The sequence below is a fragment of the Dipodomys merriami genome, unplaced genomic scaffold (assembly GCF_024711535.1).
Source record: "Dipodomys merriami isolate MVZ:Mamm:240054 unplaced genomic scaffold, mDipMer1.0.p SCAF_35, whole genome shotgun sequence".
In the NCBI taxonomy this organism is placed as follows: Eukaryota; Metazoa; Chordata; class Mammalia; order Rodentia; family Heteromyidae; genus Dipodomys; species Dipodomys merriami.
The window spans coordinates 14,937,214-14,952,043 of record NW_027205048.1 but is presented as its reverse complement, the minus strand read 5'-3'; the positions used below and the strand labels follow the sequence as shown (position 1 = coordinate 14,952,043).

Here is a 14,830-nt window from a genome sequence, read left to right as displayed (position 1 = left end):
ATTCAGGGCAAGTGCAAAGCTACCTGCATGGGAGTTGCGGGCAGCATGGTCCCTTCCTGGCAGTGCCAGGCCAGCCAGCCCCACAGCCACCAGAGACCTTGTCTTTGCTGCCTTCCTTCAGGTAGCCTTTTCCTCAGAAGAGACTCCACAGGGCCTACAGACAGTGCCCACAGGCCTGGGCTCTTCAAGCTGAGAATGCCCTTTGTTTGTCTTTCTCTCCAGACTGTGTAGAAAAGTGGTGTCATGATTACTTCCTCAACTGCTCTGCTCTCAGGATGGCAGATGTTATCCGAGCCGAACTCTTAGAAATTATCAAGCGAATCGAGCTTCCCTATGCAGAACCTGCTTTTGGCTCCAAGGAAAATACTCTGAACATCAAGAAAGCTCTGCTGTCAGGCTACTTCATGCAGGTACAAAGGAGGTGGGGTTCCCACTTCTAGTTTAACTGACCTTCAGTTTAAATCCAACTAGAATGCATGGTACTAAAGATCTGGTATTTAAACATACTTTCCCTCAAAGGAGTAATGGGCTAATAAGCCAGAGTACATTGGCGCTGTCCAAAAGGACACATGATCTTCTTCACTACAAAGGGAAGCAGAACATCATATGCCGTCATCTCCCCTATGCAGCTGTTGACACTAATGCCACATAGATCAAAGTACTGCCTCATTCTTTCCTGTCCCATAGCCAGACTGACTAATGCACACTACAGACATAGATGTGCCCTTCATATACTTTTTTGGGGGGTGGGGGAGCGGGGTGCTGGAACTGGAGCTTCAATTCAGGGCCTGGGCACTGTCCCTGAGTTTTTGTGCTCAAGGCTAGTACTCTACCACTTGAGCCACAGCCCCACTTCTGGCTTTTTGGTGGTTAACTGGAGATAAGTCTTGCAGACTTCCATGCCTGGGCTGGCTTTGAATCATGAGATCTCAGCCTCCTGAGTAGCTAGGATAACTTCGTGAGTCACCAGCACCCAGCTCTGTTCTACTTCTTGACCTAAACCTTGAAGCTCCACCATTTTAGCACTAAGTTAGTGTCATGTTTCAAAAGTTTGGGCAAAAAATACCATTTGTCTGTATCTGAAAACAGGAAACATAGGTGGCAAATTTGTTTTTAACTCTTCGTATAAAGTACTTTGAATGTTCTCAGTGTTTTGTGTGTTTAACATACCAATGCAAAGTCTACTTTCTTTAAAACGCTTCCTGTAGATTGCTCGGGACGTTGATGGGGCTGGTAACTACCTGATGCTAACTCACAAGCAGGTTGCGCAGCTGCATCCCCTATCTACTTACTCCATCACCAAGAAGATGCCCGAGTGGGTCCTCTTCCATCAGTTCAGCATCTCTGAGAACAACTACATCAGGGTCACCTCAGCAATCTCTCCTGAACTGTAAGTTTGAAGAAATAAGGGGCTGGGCACCGGTGGCTCACACCTGTAATCCTAGCTACTCAGGAGACTGAGATCTGAGGATCGTGGTTCAAAGCCAGCCCAGGCAGGAAAGTCCATGAGACTCTAAAATCCAAGTAACCACCAGAAAACCAGAAGTGGTGCTGTGGCTCAAGTGGTAGAGTGCTCACCTTGAACTAAAAGCTGAGGGACAGCGCCCAGGCCCAGAATTCAAGCCTAGCCCCACAACCAAAAAAAAAAAAGAAATGAGGCTTGAATTTACACTTGCAGGAGTATGACAATCTTGGTTTCTATTCCATTTTATTATAAGGCATTTATACATGTATACATCTTGCTTTACCTGGAGGATACAGGCAGCTCTCTGAATGATGCCTAAGAAATAGAACTGCCTGAGACTGCAATTTAAAGAGAGAAGCTAAGGGCTGGGAAGGTGGCTCAGTGGTAGAGCGCTTGCCTTGCATGCATGAGGCCCTGGGTTCGATTCCTCAGCACCACATAAGCAAAAAGAAAAAAGCCGGAAATGGCGCTGTGGCTCCAGTGGTAGAGAGCTAGCCTTGAGCTGAAGAGCTGAGGGACAGCGCCCAGGCCCAGAGTTCAGGCCCCACAACTGGACCCCCCCCCCAAAAAAAGGTTGTACTATATTTTGACTTTGGACTTGTGGTCTCCAGACTGTGAAATGATATATTTATGTTTGTGGTCATCTGTTAGTAAAGCCCCAAGAATAACACACACACACACACAAAAAAAAAAAAAAAAGAGAGAGAGAGAAGCTAGTGCAGAAATACTAAAGCATAAGCTGGGCAGCTGGTGGCTCACACCTGTAATCCTAGCTACTCAGGCTGAGATCTGAGGATCACGGTTCAAAGCCAGCCTGGGCAGGAGAGACCGTGAGACGCCTATCTCCAATAAACCACCAGAAAACCAGAAGTGGCGCTGTAGCTCAAGTGGTAGAGCGCTCGCCTTGAGCTGAAGAGCTGAGGGTCAGCACCCAGGCCGAGTTCAAGCCCCACGACCGACCAAAAAAAAAAAAAAAAAAAGAAATACTAAAGCATGTCTTTAAGAGCAGCGCAGGGCAGCAGGGGAGGCAGAGGAGAAATGAGTTTAGCAGCTTTCAGGAACAGACATGCCCTGGTGGCTGGAGCTAGTGGGGAAAGGAGAGCAGAGAAGGAGACAGAAGAGGCAGGCAGGCCCCAGAGGCCACGGAGAGTTTAAGCTTTATCCCAAGTGCTGTCCACAGCAGACGGGGTCTCAGGTGAGAGGATGAATGTCTCCATGCTTCTAAGATGTCTGTTGCTGCCAAGTGGAGACAGGCTAGGAGGGGCAGTGATGGAATGAAGACTGGTTTCTCAGAAGCCACTAGAGATGTCAGATCCCTCGAGAGCAACACTGATGCTCTCCCCAGCAGGTGGCCTGCCCCCCATACGGTGATGGGACTGTGGACTGCCTCACCCAGACGGCACCTCCACTTCATGGGCCAACACCAGAGAAGCCCACGTACCCTAGAAATGTAGCTGAAGTGGTTGATGAAAGGCGCTGTGTTTTTGAGGGGTTCAAATGAAATTCGGGTCTCCGAGGCTGGGAAGGACCCAAGCATCACTCTATCTGTTTCAGATTTATGCAGCTGGCACCACAGTACTATTTCAGTAATCTGCCTCCTAGTGAAAGCAAGGATATTCTGCAGCAAGTCATGGACCACCTGTCCCCCCTCTCCACCATGAAGAAGGAGGAGGATGCGTGCGACAAGTGCCCAGACACTCCTGAACAGAGATGCACTCTTCAGTGAGTGCTCACCAGGCACAGGCGAACACAGACCCCACAGCGAGCCCACAGCAAGCCCACGCCGTGCCCAGAGCCACAGGCTGACACAGCGAACACGGGACAGTCCCGAAGAAATGACACTTCATATATGATTTTAAAATAAAAAAATAGGAGTTTTTATTGCATTCTTTAAATTACCTGCTCCATGTATTCTTCATACTGGAAGTTTTTAATCAAACATTCATTCATAATTTGACCAAAATTGAAATCAACATTTTCTAAGTGTGTCATGGACACATGAAAAAAGAGCCCTACTTTTTGTAGAGGACCTTAATCTGAATAAAGTGGTGAGTTTTTCAGTAAATCTCGGGTTTCTCATCATTTTACAAAACAAGCCCGCCACTGTCTATGGGAAGTGGACTAGAGAGACAGGTGCTCCTTCAGCTTTTCCATGATGTCACTCATCTTGTCTCCAGGAATCAGCATCACGGATCGCAGGGGCTTCATCGGCACGTCATCAAAGGACCATCTCCCGCCCAAACAAGTGTCGCTTTCCTCCTGCACTGAGTAGCTGAACTTGATGACTGCCTTCTACAGCAGAAGAGGAAGCAGGAATGAGAAATGTGGCTAAGCAAAGACAAAACTCATTAACCTACATTTAACCTACTTGAGCTTTTGTGCTCAAGGCTGGTGCTCTACTGCTTGAGCCACAGGTCCTCTTCTAGCATTTTGGTGGTTAAGTGGAGATAAGAGCCACATGGACTTTCCTGCCTAGGATGGCTTTAAACTGTGATTCTCAGATTGCAGCCTGAGTAGTTAGAATTACAGGTTTGAGCCACCAGCACCCAACTTCATGTTTTCATTTGATTCTGCAGTAATCTGATTATGACAGGTGAGTGAAATTGAGACTGAACGTGTCCATTAATAGGAAGAATCATCTTCTAATGCTCCTGTCGCTCCTGCTGCTTCCTAGCAGAAAGCTGTTGTAAATGCAGAGGAAGGCCACATGACCTGCCACTTCCTGACATCAGACATCCCCAGGTAGCCTGCCTGCAGTGCTGAGGTGTATATTTAAACACACACATACACACATACACACACAGTTTCACTGACTTCTTCCTAGAACACAAGGGCAGAGCCCAATCTGTATCCCTTGCCTTGTCAATGGAAATCCTAAACATAAGTGATGTGATCCAATTCTGAAAAACATGCCCGCTGTGCCCCCTCCCCGCCAGACTTAAGATTTTTGAGAAGACAGTGTAAGAATATCGGGGGGGGGGGGCTGTCACAGGACAATCCTGTTATACAGGAACAGTGCTGAGCTTCCCATCAGTGACATGACACCCACACAGGGGCCTCAGCAGCAAGGACACCCAGCTTCTGCACTGACAGCATGTGGTCTCCGGCCCCCTCCATGATCGCCCACTCACCCATCCTGTCTAGCTCACATCACAGCGTGTCTCACACGGCCTTGTCAGCCCCCAAACGGTAGTCTTTTCTCTTCTCCCTATGCTTACTACCTACAGAGGGGTGGAAAGGCTGGTGACTAGCTTTCTGGGGTCATAGAAAATAAATAGTCATACTTTGAAGGACTTTGGCATAAAATGAGAGAAAAACAAAACGATTACTTTCAAGAAAATCCTTGTTGACATCTAAACAGGAAATGGGATAGTTTTATTACCTCATAGAAGAATTCTTCCTCTGCATTTGCGAACATTAAGACATCCTTTTGGGCGCTCCCCTTCTTGGAACTGGGTCTTCCTGCTTCCATAAATGTCTTGCTGATCAGCAGGTAGAAGCAGCACTTCCCACAAGGCTTGTTAGTTTTGTGTGCCTCTGCTAGTTCTTTCCTGTGAGGCAAATACAGAATGTTTACCTGCTAGGCCAGGTTAACTCTGTCCACAAACCGGACTGCAGAGAACCAGGGAGGTGCTTTCAGCAGATTCTGCCAAACACAGGCCTAACAATCACACATCTCATGGATACTTGTAAAGCCATGACTTCATGCAGTTGCTTGCACTTTAGAATGATTGTGGCATTCTAAATGTTTACAGTAGTGTGAGGAATCTGAGTTTATGGACATGAAGCACAACTAACAGATGAATCTCAAGCTCGCTGCTCTTGGTAAAGTACAGATATCTGAGAACCTGTTTTGTTGAGCAAAGACCATTGAATAGAGACATACTAAGGTATGTGGTCAGAATCACTGTGACTACAACACATGACTGCTACAGGCTCTCATAAGCGCAGACTCACTTCTGATAGGCTATAAAAGTCGAAGAGAAGTGAATACCCTGAATTCTAGAATAACCAATGAAGTGTTTCAAAAAATTAGACTAAACCTGTACACAGGGCTACTCCTAAACCAAAGAGTAAAGAAACTTCTGTAGCATTAGTAACTGACATCTGTAATCCAAGCTACCCAGGAGGCTGAGATCTGAGCATCATGCTTTGAAGGCAGCCTGGGCAGGAAAGGCCATGAGACTCTATCTCCAGTGTAAAAAAAAAAAAAAAAAAAAAAAAAAAAAAAAAAACAACTGGAAGCTCTCAAAGTACGAGAGCACTAGCCTTGAACAAAAGAGTTCAAGGACAGCGCCTAGGCCCTGAGTTCAAACCCACAGCTGAGGAAAACAACTCATTTCAACTCCAATAGAAAATTAATAGAAAGGAGATCACCTTTTTGCAAGACCAAATAACCATAAGCTCAGCAGTTTAGAGAAAAGAACAAATTTACAACAGGCATCCAGGAGACTGTAGACTCGAGATGTTTAAGGCATCAGGAACAGAATTTGAGTGGAGCTGAGGGGAGAATGAGTTCATCTGGAGCACACTGAGTGGACAAAGTGCGTGGCATACTCCAAGACTTCGGTGTGATCCCACACTTAGTGCCAGAGCCCTGAGAAACCACACTGGAGCACCTGCGTCTGACGCAGAGTCAGTGCACAGGCAACACACTTCACCTGGCCAGCTAACGCTGCGTAAATATTCTGCATACTTAAACCTCCTGCACTAAACAAACAACAGTAACAATATTAGAAACCTCAGGAGTGAGAGGTACAGTTGCACTATGGTTTCATGAGTTATAAAATACACCAAAGGAATTTAGGAATTTGGGGGTTTGTCCTGTTGGCAGTTTTATTCACATTAGAAATCTGTGAATGTGGGCTGGGAAGGTGGCTCAGTGGTAGAGCGCTTGCCTTGCATGCATGAGGCCCTGGGTTCGATTCCTCAGAATCACATAAGCAAAAAGAAAAAAGCCGGAAGTGGCACTGTGGCTCCAGTGGTAGAGCGCTAGCCTTGAGCTGAAGAGCTGAGGGATAGCACCCAGGCCCAAAGTTCAGGCCCCACATCCAGATTCAAAAAAAAAAAAAAACAAAAAACTGTGAATGTGACTTCTATGAGGTAAGAAGATTACCCATTGGTTTCTACACTGTTTATAAAGTCTTCTAAAACAGTAACATGATTGTGGTGACATTAGATCCTCCTAAGGGCTCATCAGGAATGATGAGCTTCACAGAATTCCTCTCTCCTCACACTAAACATGCTTCCTCTAGGCTATTACTCCCTCTATACCTACACATTCTACTTAAGCCACACATCCTGCATGTACTTAGAAGGAAGGCATTTTCCAGTCTCTTACTGCAGCTGCTGGTGCATGGGCAGAGCAATCTGGGGAGGGACGTTAATGAATCTCTCACTTAGCAGAAGGCCCACCGGCTTGGTGGTGTCATTTAAAAGCTTCTCCAAATGTTCAACCACACTCTTGCCACAGTTGTTCTCACAGGAGCTGAGGACCAACTCTTTAATTTGTTCCACACACTGGGTGCCCTAGAAAGCAAGGAGAAAAAGAAGGCCAAGGAAGCTTAGTGCCACCACCTTTAAAATGTGGAATGTTGCTGCCCATTTCCCAAAAAAGAACCACAATTGCTTATTTACCACCCATGACTGTCTGCAAGCCAAGGGTATAATCAACACTCGCACAGTGCACCGGCAATCCTAGCCCATCCCACAAAGGCAATTGAAAATTAAATCAGAGTTTGTTTTTAAAATTGCAGATTAAGTGTAGCATGTGTCTTATTCACAAAGGGATAAGTAGCTGGCATGGTTTTTATTAGGACTCAACGGCGAATCATTAAAAAGATTAAACAAGTAAATGTCAAGAAGCGCCTTCAACCTGAGAAAGCCACAAACCTTCAGCGTATACACAGCACGCTGCAGGCAGGCAGCAGCAGACACTGCAGGGCGGCCCAAAGCCCAAAATGCTACATGACCGTACCCCGGGGAATAGTCACATGATGCAAGACAAACAACACCTTCACTAAAAAGGGATTACAATAAATGTTATAAGAGTGGGCGCACGCGCGTGTGCAAACCCATACACACATCCTTAACACTCGTTCTCTGATACAAAAGGCATTTTTAACATGCATTAAATAGAGCCAGTTTCAGTCTAAGGCGTAAGTATGCAGATGTCACCCAGTACAACTAACCTTCCTTTCAGTTAAATTTAAAAGGCTTATGAAGCCAAAAATCTCATCTTCATCCATATCGTCATCACTGTCTTCTGATACATTTGTTTGCTATTTTAAAAAGAAAAAGTATTTTAATTGTGTATTTGGTTGAAAAGCTTAATATAAAAATTTTAAATCAAGGTCTTGTTATTTTCAAAAGCAAAGTGTCAGTTCAGAAAAGCAATGCATCCTAAGCTCTGTGAGTAATCAATGCCTTTCCATATCTGGACAAACTTGCACTGCCCTAGATTTCTTTATACCAGATTCTTAGGACATTCTCGTTCTCCAAGATCTCACTATATTATGAATCCCAGAGAGAGAGAAACTCGTGAAATCACTTGTTTTTGAACAGTGGCTGGAGCCAGTCTTTGCTTGTTTCTCTGGTCCACAGACTGACCCACCTAGAACTCACGCTTTCAGAGCACTTGACCACTAGGGAAGGTGAGCAGGCTTAAGTTTCGCTGAAACTTTGGGCAGGACAGAAGAAATCCTGAGCCAGAAAGGAAATGCGATGAGTCAAAAAAACAAGAATGAGATAGTGACTTCAGTCAAATTCAATCATCAGATGCTGGCCTCAACCTGAATTCCTGACTCTCCTGACAGGCTTAAAGCGTGGTTCAGCTTTCCTTCCATCTACTGCCTGTTTGCATGCCTCCTCTTTCCTCTTCCCTCCCTCTCCCACTCCCATTAGGGGCAAGGTTGGTGTGATACTTCTGAGCCAGGACTCCAGCCCTGTCTTTCGTTGGCTATTTCTAGGACTGGGCCTCTCTTCCCACACTGGTACCTGCCTGAGCCACACCTCACCTTTGGTGGGCTTCCCTCCAGGGCTGGGATCCTAGGTAGCACAGGGCGAGAGTCTCGTGGGATTCCCTACCACTACTGGACTGGCACCACCAGCCTCTCCTCCATGTGGTGTGGGATGACTGGTGTGCCACTGGTGTGGCTCTAAGCTGCACTCACTGTCCTAGCAGCGGGGAGCCTGGCATGGGAAAAAGGTTCCAGGAACTCAGGCTAAATCAATGAAATGACATGAAGCTGCTGTTGCTTTCTAAACCAAAGGACATAAGGGCTCTACGACTGCCCATGTCACTCGCACCTGACAAAGGGACTTACAAAGTTCCAGCCACCAGGTGATAAGCAGCAAAGCCTCGTTTTGCTGGACCCTTACGATGTTTTATAACAACTTCCCCTCCTTCAAATGTTCCTTCCTTGCCTCTACTGCTCTTCTACCCACCTCTCTCTCATATGTACGTGCCAGTCCAGGGCTTGAACTCAAGCCTTGCCATCTTCCTCAGCTTTCTTGTTGACAGCTGGCAAACTACCACTTGGGAAACCCCTCCAGTCCAGCATTCTGCTGGCTAACAGAAGATAGGGTTTCCCTGCCTCTCTCACCTGGGCCAACCTGGAACCTCAATCCTCTAGGCCTCAGCATTCTGAGCAGCTGGGACCGCAGAGGTGAGGCACTATCACCTTGCCATCCTTTCCATCTCTTCTGTGGGTCCTGCTGCTTATTCTGCTCATCTGCATGCTGTTGGTATTACCAGCGTGTCTGTGCCCTGCCCTCCTTGGGCAACCCCATCGACCACTGTGACCTGCGTGCCCAAGTCTCCAAGGCACCAGCTGCTGCTCAGTATCTCACGTGCACACATCGCAGGCACCTCAAACTCAAGATGCTCCAAGGCAAAGCTCAAACCTGCTCCCAACCAGCCCTTCCTCTGTGCCCACAAACCTGGCTGCTCAAGCCAGAAACGCAGCCACCTCGACTCTTGTTCTCTCGCTCTCTCAAAGCCCACCCATAATAAGCACCTCCCTGTTTTACCTCCCACAGAACTTGAGTCGGCCCACGTCTCTCTCTGCGCTTCGCTACCTGCGGCTGCAGGGACCAGCACCAAACACTGCCTCCCTCTGCCCATCTCCCCCTCAGTTAGAGCTGAACAGGAGGAAAGAACCCTCACCAGAGTAAACACAGCTGCCGGCTTACCTTAATCACACTCCCAATATAGTTCTGTTGAATTAAGAGATCTGTTAGTTCTGCAGTGTTCACAGAAGCCTTTAGGAAAAGCTAAAATGGAGAAGAAAATTTAAATTCAGATCAAAGCAAAAAATTTTTAATAACATATCATGTCCCTCATTCAAATAAAAGACAACCAAGAAGATAACCTGGAAAAGCAACCTCAAGAGGAAGACAAAAGCACGAGTCAGTGAAGCTAAAAGGTTAAGGTATTTGAAAAAAGAGCAGTCAGTAAGGGCAAATAAGGAAAGGCTGAAGGGAGGGAGACAGAGCTGGTGACCGGGGGCCGACCAGCCTAGAGGGACACAGCCTTATTTAAGGAAAAAGTAAACCGAGGCAGCACCATGAGTCACAGGCAAATGACTATTATGTAAGAACCCTATGCCACAAAGTCTGGGTGTGAATGAAGAGTAAACAGAACAGGAGCTCAAGCAGATCAGCACATGAGAAGCAAGGCATTTGAGGACAGTAAACTTAACATATTAATCAGGGGACCGGATCTAGCAACACAGCACAACCAGGTTAGCCCTGGAGAAGAAAAACAATTCTTCCAAGTGAAGTGCAGAGGCTAGAAGCCAGAGCTCTGAAAGGATGAATTGTGAGCGTTTGGGTTGAATTGCTGGATTTTCTCAGAAGGGCAAAGGTGTGGGTGACAAATAACAGACAATACCTGCTGTAGTAATTTCTTAATTCCGTCATGATCACTATCTGAGATGGAGAAAGCTTCAAAGTCAACACTCACTTCCTGTAAAGAACATACAAAAAAGGTCATCCCAGGGAACTTTCCAAGACGAATAAGGTATTATTTTTCTCTTTTCTCACCATTCTTTTAGGTTTATTTTCTATTAAGCATTTACACAAAATGAAAAAAAAAAAAGACAATAAGCAGAAAATATTACCTGAATGTCCTAGGCTTCAAAACAAGCAAACAAAGGTCAGGCATGATGGTGCATGCCTATAATCTCAGCATTGGGGAGGCTGAGGCAGGAGGATTTCCCAATCTGAGGCCAGCATGGCCTACAAGGCAAGAACCTGTCTCAAAAGGGAGGAACCTGTCTTAAAAGGGAGGAAGGGGGAGGGTAGATTGCCAAAACTGCCACCTGTGCAGATTACAAAGAGCATGGACACATTTTCCTTTTCCTCATGTGATACAAGAGCTGGAGAGGAGCAACACTCTTAAGTGACCTAGTTAAATGCTGAGAAATCAGCAACAGCACTGCCACCTCAGCCACAAAGGAGAAATGACCATTTACCTGGCTGCAAATCTCTAGAACTGCCTAGTGCTTGATTTAACCCATGGGCCGGAGGCCATGGGTTAGCAGCTCTTTGCTTGGTACCAAGCACTGGGATGAAATGGTAAGAAAAGCAGACAAGAATGTGCTTAACTGCCCAGGTGGGAATTCAGACACCAAGAGGCCACTCAGAAATCAAAGTCAAGTTGCAAGTACATGCACATGAAAAAAGGAACACTGTGCTATACCAGGTTCAGCAGCAGAAGTCAGCAAAAAAAGCTACAGGCGCTGGGAAGTGAGAACAAAGGTGTTAAGGCCCTGCAGTAGAAGTAACTCCAAGAGCCTAGAAGATATATAGGTCCAGGGCTCCCGATCTCCCTGAGAAACAGCAATGGAATCTAAGAAAAGATGCCAACAACAATCGCAGGTGTTTCAAAATACTACCCAAGACCTCACTATGCCTTGATAAGTGATACACTGAGCGTGGGCCGATGAGACAGCAGACGTCCTTCAGCTTTATGGCATGATGGTAGCTGAAGGACTGAGGGGAAACTAGACCTACCAGGGCTTTGCCACCCTGACTGCACATACATAGTTAAGTGTCCTTCAGCTGTTAACTTGCCGGGTAAGGGCATCTAGTGCAGCCTGCAGACTTCAAATCCCACCCTGAAATAGGCGCAGCACGCACGTGGTACACACGGATTACCGTCTATGCCCCTTCCCGGCCGGGGCTCCTAGCCATACAGGCACAGTAAGAACCTGCTCAGCAGAGTTTAGAATTAGGGCTATGGCACACAGCCTTCTTCCACACAGACAAGAACAAGAGTTGTAGTGGGACCCACGGGTCACAAGAGCCTTCACCAAGTAAGCCTGTTCCCAGCGGTTCTCGGCCCCTGGCTAAGCTCAGGTGCCAACATGCCTTCTTCTCGCCTTTCATTAGCCCTACCTCTCCTTCGTGTTCACTTACTCATTTTCTCTGGCTCATCATTTTGCCTCACTTTTTCCTTTCAGTGAGGCTCTTCAGGACTTTAACCATACACATTCCTTATTACTTACAAGCCACCTTGTTTCAAAACAGATCTGATTTTGACTATGGTTTCCTAAATCAAGAAGTGTAGATGATTGAGCATCTCAAGTATAAGAAAGCTTCCTTGAAACAAAGGAATAATATCCATCAAATATTTCAGGAGAAACTGTCCTAAAAGCTGTCAGAAAAGACAAACATGCCAGGAGGTAAAAACTACTCTAACAGTGGGGGATAGGGAGGTGAAACTTACTGCCTATTTCTTAGTCCCGCGCTCCTCTCCAGGGGCCCTGATCACATCACCTGACACATTTTGTTTCCTCCACATAAAGACTATCTATGTGTGTTGTTTTCACTTAGCTTGCTGTGTGGTCTCACATAATAATAATAATTCCTAATTTTAAAGGATTGATATGGCCATTAAATGAGTTAATATAAAATGCTCACAATCTAGGCTAGGAGCTGCTGTATGGTAAATTTTTTTTTTTTTGTCGGTCGTGGGGCTTGAACTCTGGGCCTGGGCGCTGTCCCTCAGCTCTTCAGCTCAAGGCGAGCGCTCCTACCACTTGAGCTACAGCGCCACTTCCGGTTTTCTGGTGGTTTATTGGAGATAGAAGTCTCACGGTCTCTCCTGCCCGGGCTGGCTTTGAACCGCGATCCTCAGATCTCAGCCTCCTGAGTAGCTAGGATTACAGGCGTGAGCCACCAGCGCCCGGCTTGTATGGTAAATTTTTATAAGTTGCTGAATCAAGGGATATTAAAAACTCTTAATTCTGACATTGTCAAATTAGAGATTTCACTAATTACACTATGATGATCACTACAGACTTCAAGTTTTAGACATAGGCAGCCTGTTAGATTTTCCACTTTAATGCAAGAAGCATTGATTTCTATAATCCAAAATTAGCAGAATTACTAGTCACAGTTCTACATGAAAAATGTTGAGTAAGCATCCAGGGAGCTGGAATAAAGAGCTAATTTGGAAGGGAGGTGGATCAGTTACTCATAGTCCCCTCTAGTCTGCATCCACACGTACCTTCCCCTGTATCCTCAGTCTAACGCATGCTTACCTCTACACCTTCATTTCCGTCAGTCTTTCTTGCTTATCCTGAGCCATCCTGGTTGCCTTTTTTTCCCTCAACCATAAGGACTTGGGATTTTCTACAGGAAGCTAATGGAGCATTCTGAGCAAAGGAGTGAGAAGAGACATATTAGATCTGTCTGCTATAAATGGAGTCGATTATAGAGACACAAGAACAGAAAGGCAGGGTCTGCTCAGTGGTTGAGTGCTTGCCCAGCATGCACAAAGCTCAGGGATTGATCAACAGCACCACAAAAAAATACAGCTGCATACAATTTCAAAGTGGCTATGCCCAGCTAGCCTAGCCCCAATTCCATTAAACTACACTTAGTAGTAGTCCAGGCAGGACTACATGGTGGGGGGTGTGAAACAAGATAGCCGAAGAACCAACTACCCATATGCTGAAGGAGGCAAAGCCGGCGGGTGCACGGGTGGCCTGCACACAGTGACGTAAAGTAGAAGGAATTAAGCTCACACCTAGTTCTGCAATTTGAGCAGCTGCTGAATTTGGGAACCATGTACAGAAAAGGTGGTGACTGGGAAAGCCAAGTCTGACACTTAAACATTCAGTGGTCTGGAACGACCCGTCCTAATGATGTGTAATACCACGCCTGAGGGTAGTAACTAATCTAAACGAAGAAACTCAGTTCTAGGAGGCCAAAAACACGAATAGCTCCGCCGTCCCAGAGGGTCAGAAAACACAGCCTAGCTGAGATCGGAACACAGAAAACCTGGAATGAGATGCGCTGGAAAAGATTAAGGAAGGCCAGAGCGGGAAGCCTTCGAGAAAGGGGAGCGAGCCGCAAGGGAAGCAAGACCCATGCGGAGAGGAGGGCTGCACTTCGCAGATCCTGTCGGCGGGGCACCGGGCGCTCCGCGGGTCCTCGCCGTCCCGGGCACGGGGCGCTCCGCGGGTCCCCGCCGTCCCGGGCACCGGGCGCTCCGCGGGTCCCCGCCGTCCCGGGCACCGGGCGCTCCGCGGGTCCCCGCCGTCCCGGACATCGGGCGCCCCGCGCGTCCCCGCCGTCCCGGGCGCCGGGAGCCCCGCGGGTCCCCGCCGTCCCGGGCATGGGGCGCCCCGCGGGTCCCCGCCGGCCCATTCAGGATTTGGAGAGCTCAGGCCAGAACTGAAGGGAGCCGCGGAGGAGCGAGGTGAAGTGCGGGGTGGCGGGGACTTCCTGCGGTGCGGAGCCCGGCGCGGGCGAGGTCCCGCCGCTATCCCGCGCGGCTGCGGACCGACGTGGGACCCGCAGTCGGCCTGCTCCAGGCTCCGGCCCCAGCCCCAGCCCCAGCCCCAGCCCCAGCCGGGAAGTCGCCGCCCCGCGCAGCTCCGCGGCTTCCACGCAGCCTGGGACGTGCGTCTCACCTCGCCCACGATCCCGTCGTCGTCTTCGTCCTCTTCTTCGTCGCTGTCCTCATCGTCCTCGGTGTCATCCTCCGACTCCTCGTCGCGCTGGGCCTGGTCCCCCGGCGGCAGCGGAACCCCACTCCCCACCGCTCGCCGTTTGGCCCTGGACGCCATGCTACTTTCCACTCTGCGCCTGCGCAAGTTCCAGCGCCTGCCCTTCCGGACCAAACCATACTAGTCAAGGGGGAGGAAGGCCGCAAGGAACCTCGCCACTGAGTGCACATCAGCACAGCCTGCTCCATGTCACTCTACGGTAGTAACTTCACAGTTTTCATTCCAGGCTCGGGTGCTATTTGGGGCTGTTTTTCCTCTTTTCGTCCTCTCCCCTCACTCCGTGCACGGCTCCCCCTTTCTTTCGCACAGTGGTTCGATCCATGCAACCAGCTTCCTTCCGCCG

The 14,830-nt window shown here is 48.0% G+C and overlaps 2 protein-coding genes across 3 annotated transcripts in view; one reads left to right on the top strand and one right to left on the bottom strand.

The window, feature by feature from the left end:
- Positions 1-3,530, top strand: part of LOC138803978 (putative pre-mRNA-splicing factor ATP-dependent RNA helicase DHX32) — a 58,116-nt gene extending 54,586 nt beyond the window's left edge. For both annotated transcript variants that reach the window (XM_069988282.1, XM_069988281.1), the window contains exons 10-12: positions 223-410; positions 1,209-1,390; positions 3,020-3,530. In XM_069988282.1, coding sequence (XP_069844383.1) covers positions 223-410; positions 1,209-1,390; positions 3,020-3,191 — 542 coding nt within the window. In that variant the 3' untranslated portion in view covers positions 3,192-3,530. The remainder of the gene's footprint in view (positions 1-222; positions 411-1,208; positions 1,391-3,019) is intronic.
- On the bottom strand, positions 3,319-14,579 carry LOC138803980 (BRCA2 and CDKN1A-interacting protein-like). Its single transcript, XM_069988284.1, has 7 exons — positions 14,392-14,579; positions 10,359-10,433; positions 9,659-9,739; positions 7,657-7,746; positions 6,807-6,994; positions 4,848-5,016; positions 3,319-3,757 (listed from the first exon to the last, which is right to left on the bottom strand). The coding sequence occupies exons 1-7, from the start codon at positions 14,545-14,547 to the stop codon at positions 3,587-3,589; spliced, it is 930 nt and encodes a 309-aa protein (XP_069844385.1). The 5' UTR covers positions 14,548-14,579; the 3' UTR covers positions 3,319-3,586.
- Positions 14,580-14,830: the final 251 nt, after the last annotated feature.

What these genes read in the sequence shown, in the direction of transcription:
- LOC138803980 (XM_069988284.1), bottom strand. Translation starts at nt 14,547, where the DNA reads ATGGCGTCCAGGGCCAAACGGCGAGCGGTGGGGAGTGGGGTTCCGCTG. An exon ending in ACGACGGGATCGTGGGCGAG is followed by an intron (nt 10,434 to 14,391) that starts GTGAGACGCACG and finishes TGTTCTTTACAG; the next exon opens with GAAGTGAGTGTTGACTTTGA. An exon ending in ATATTGGGAGTGTGATTAAG is followed by an intron (nt 7,747 to 9,658) that starts GTAAGCCGGCAG and finishes TTTTTAAAATAG; the next exon opens with CAAACAAATGTATCAGAAGA.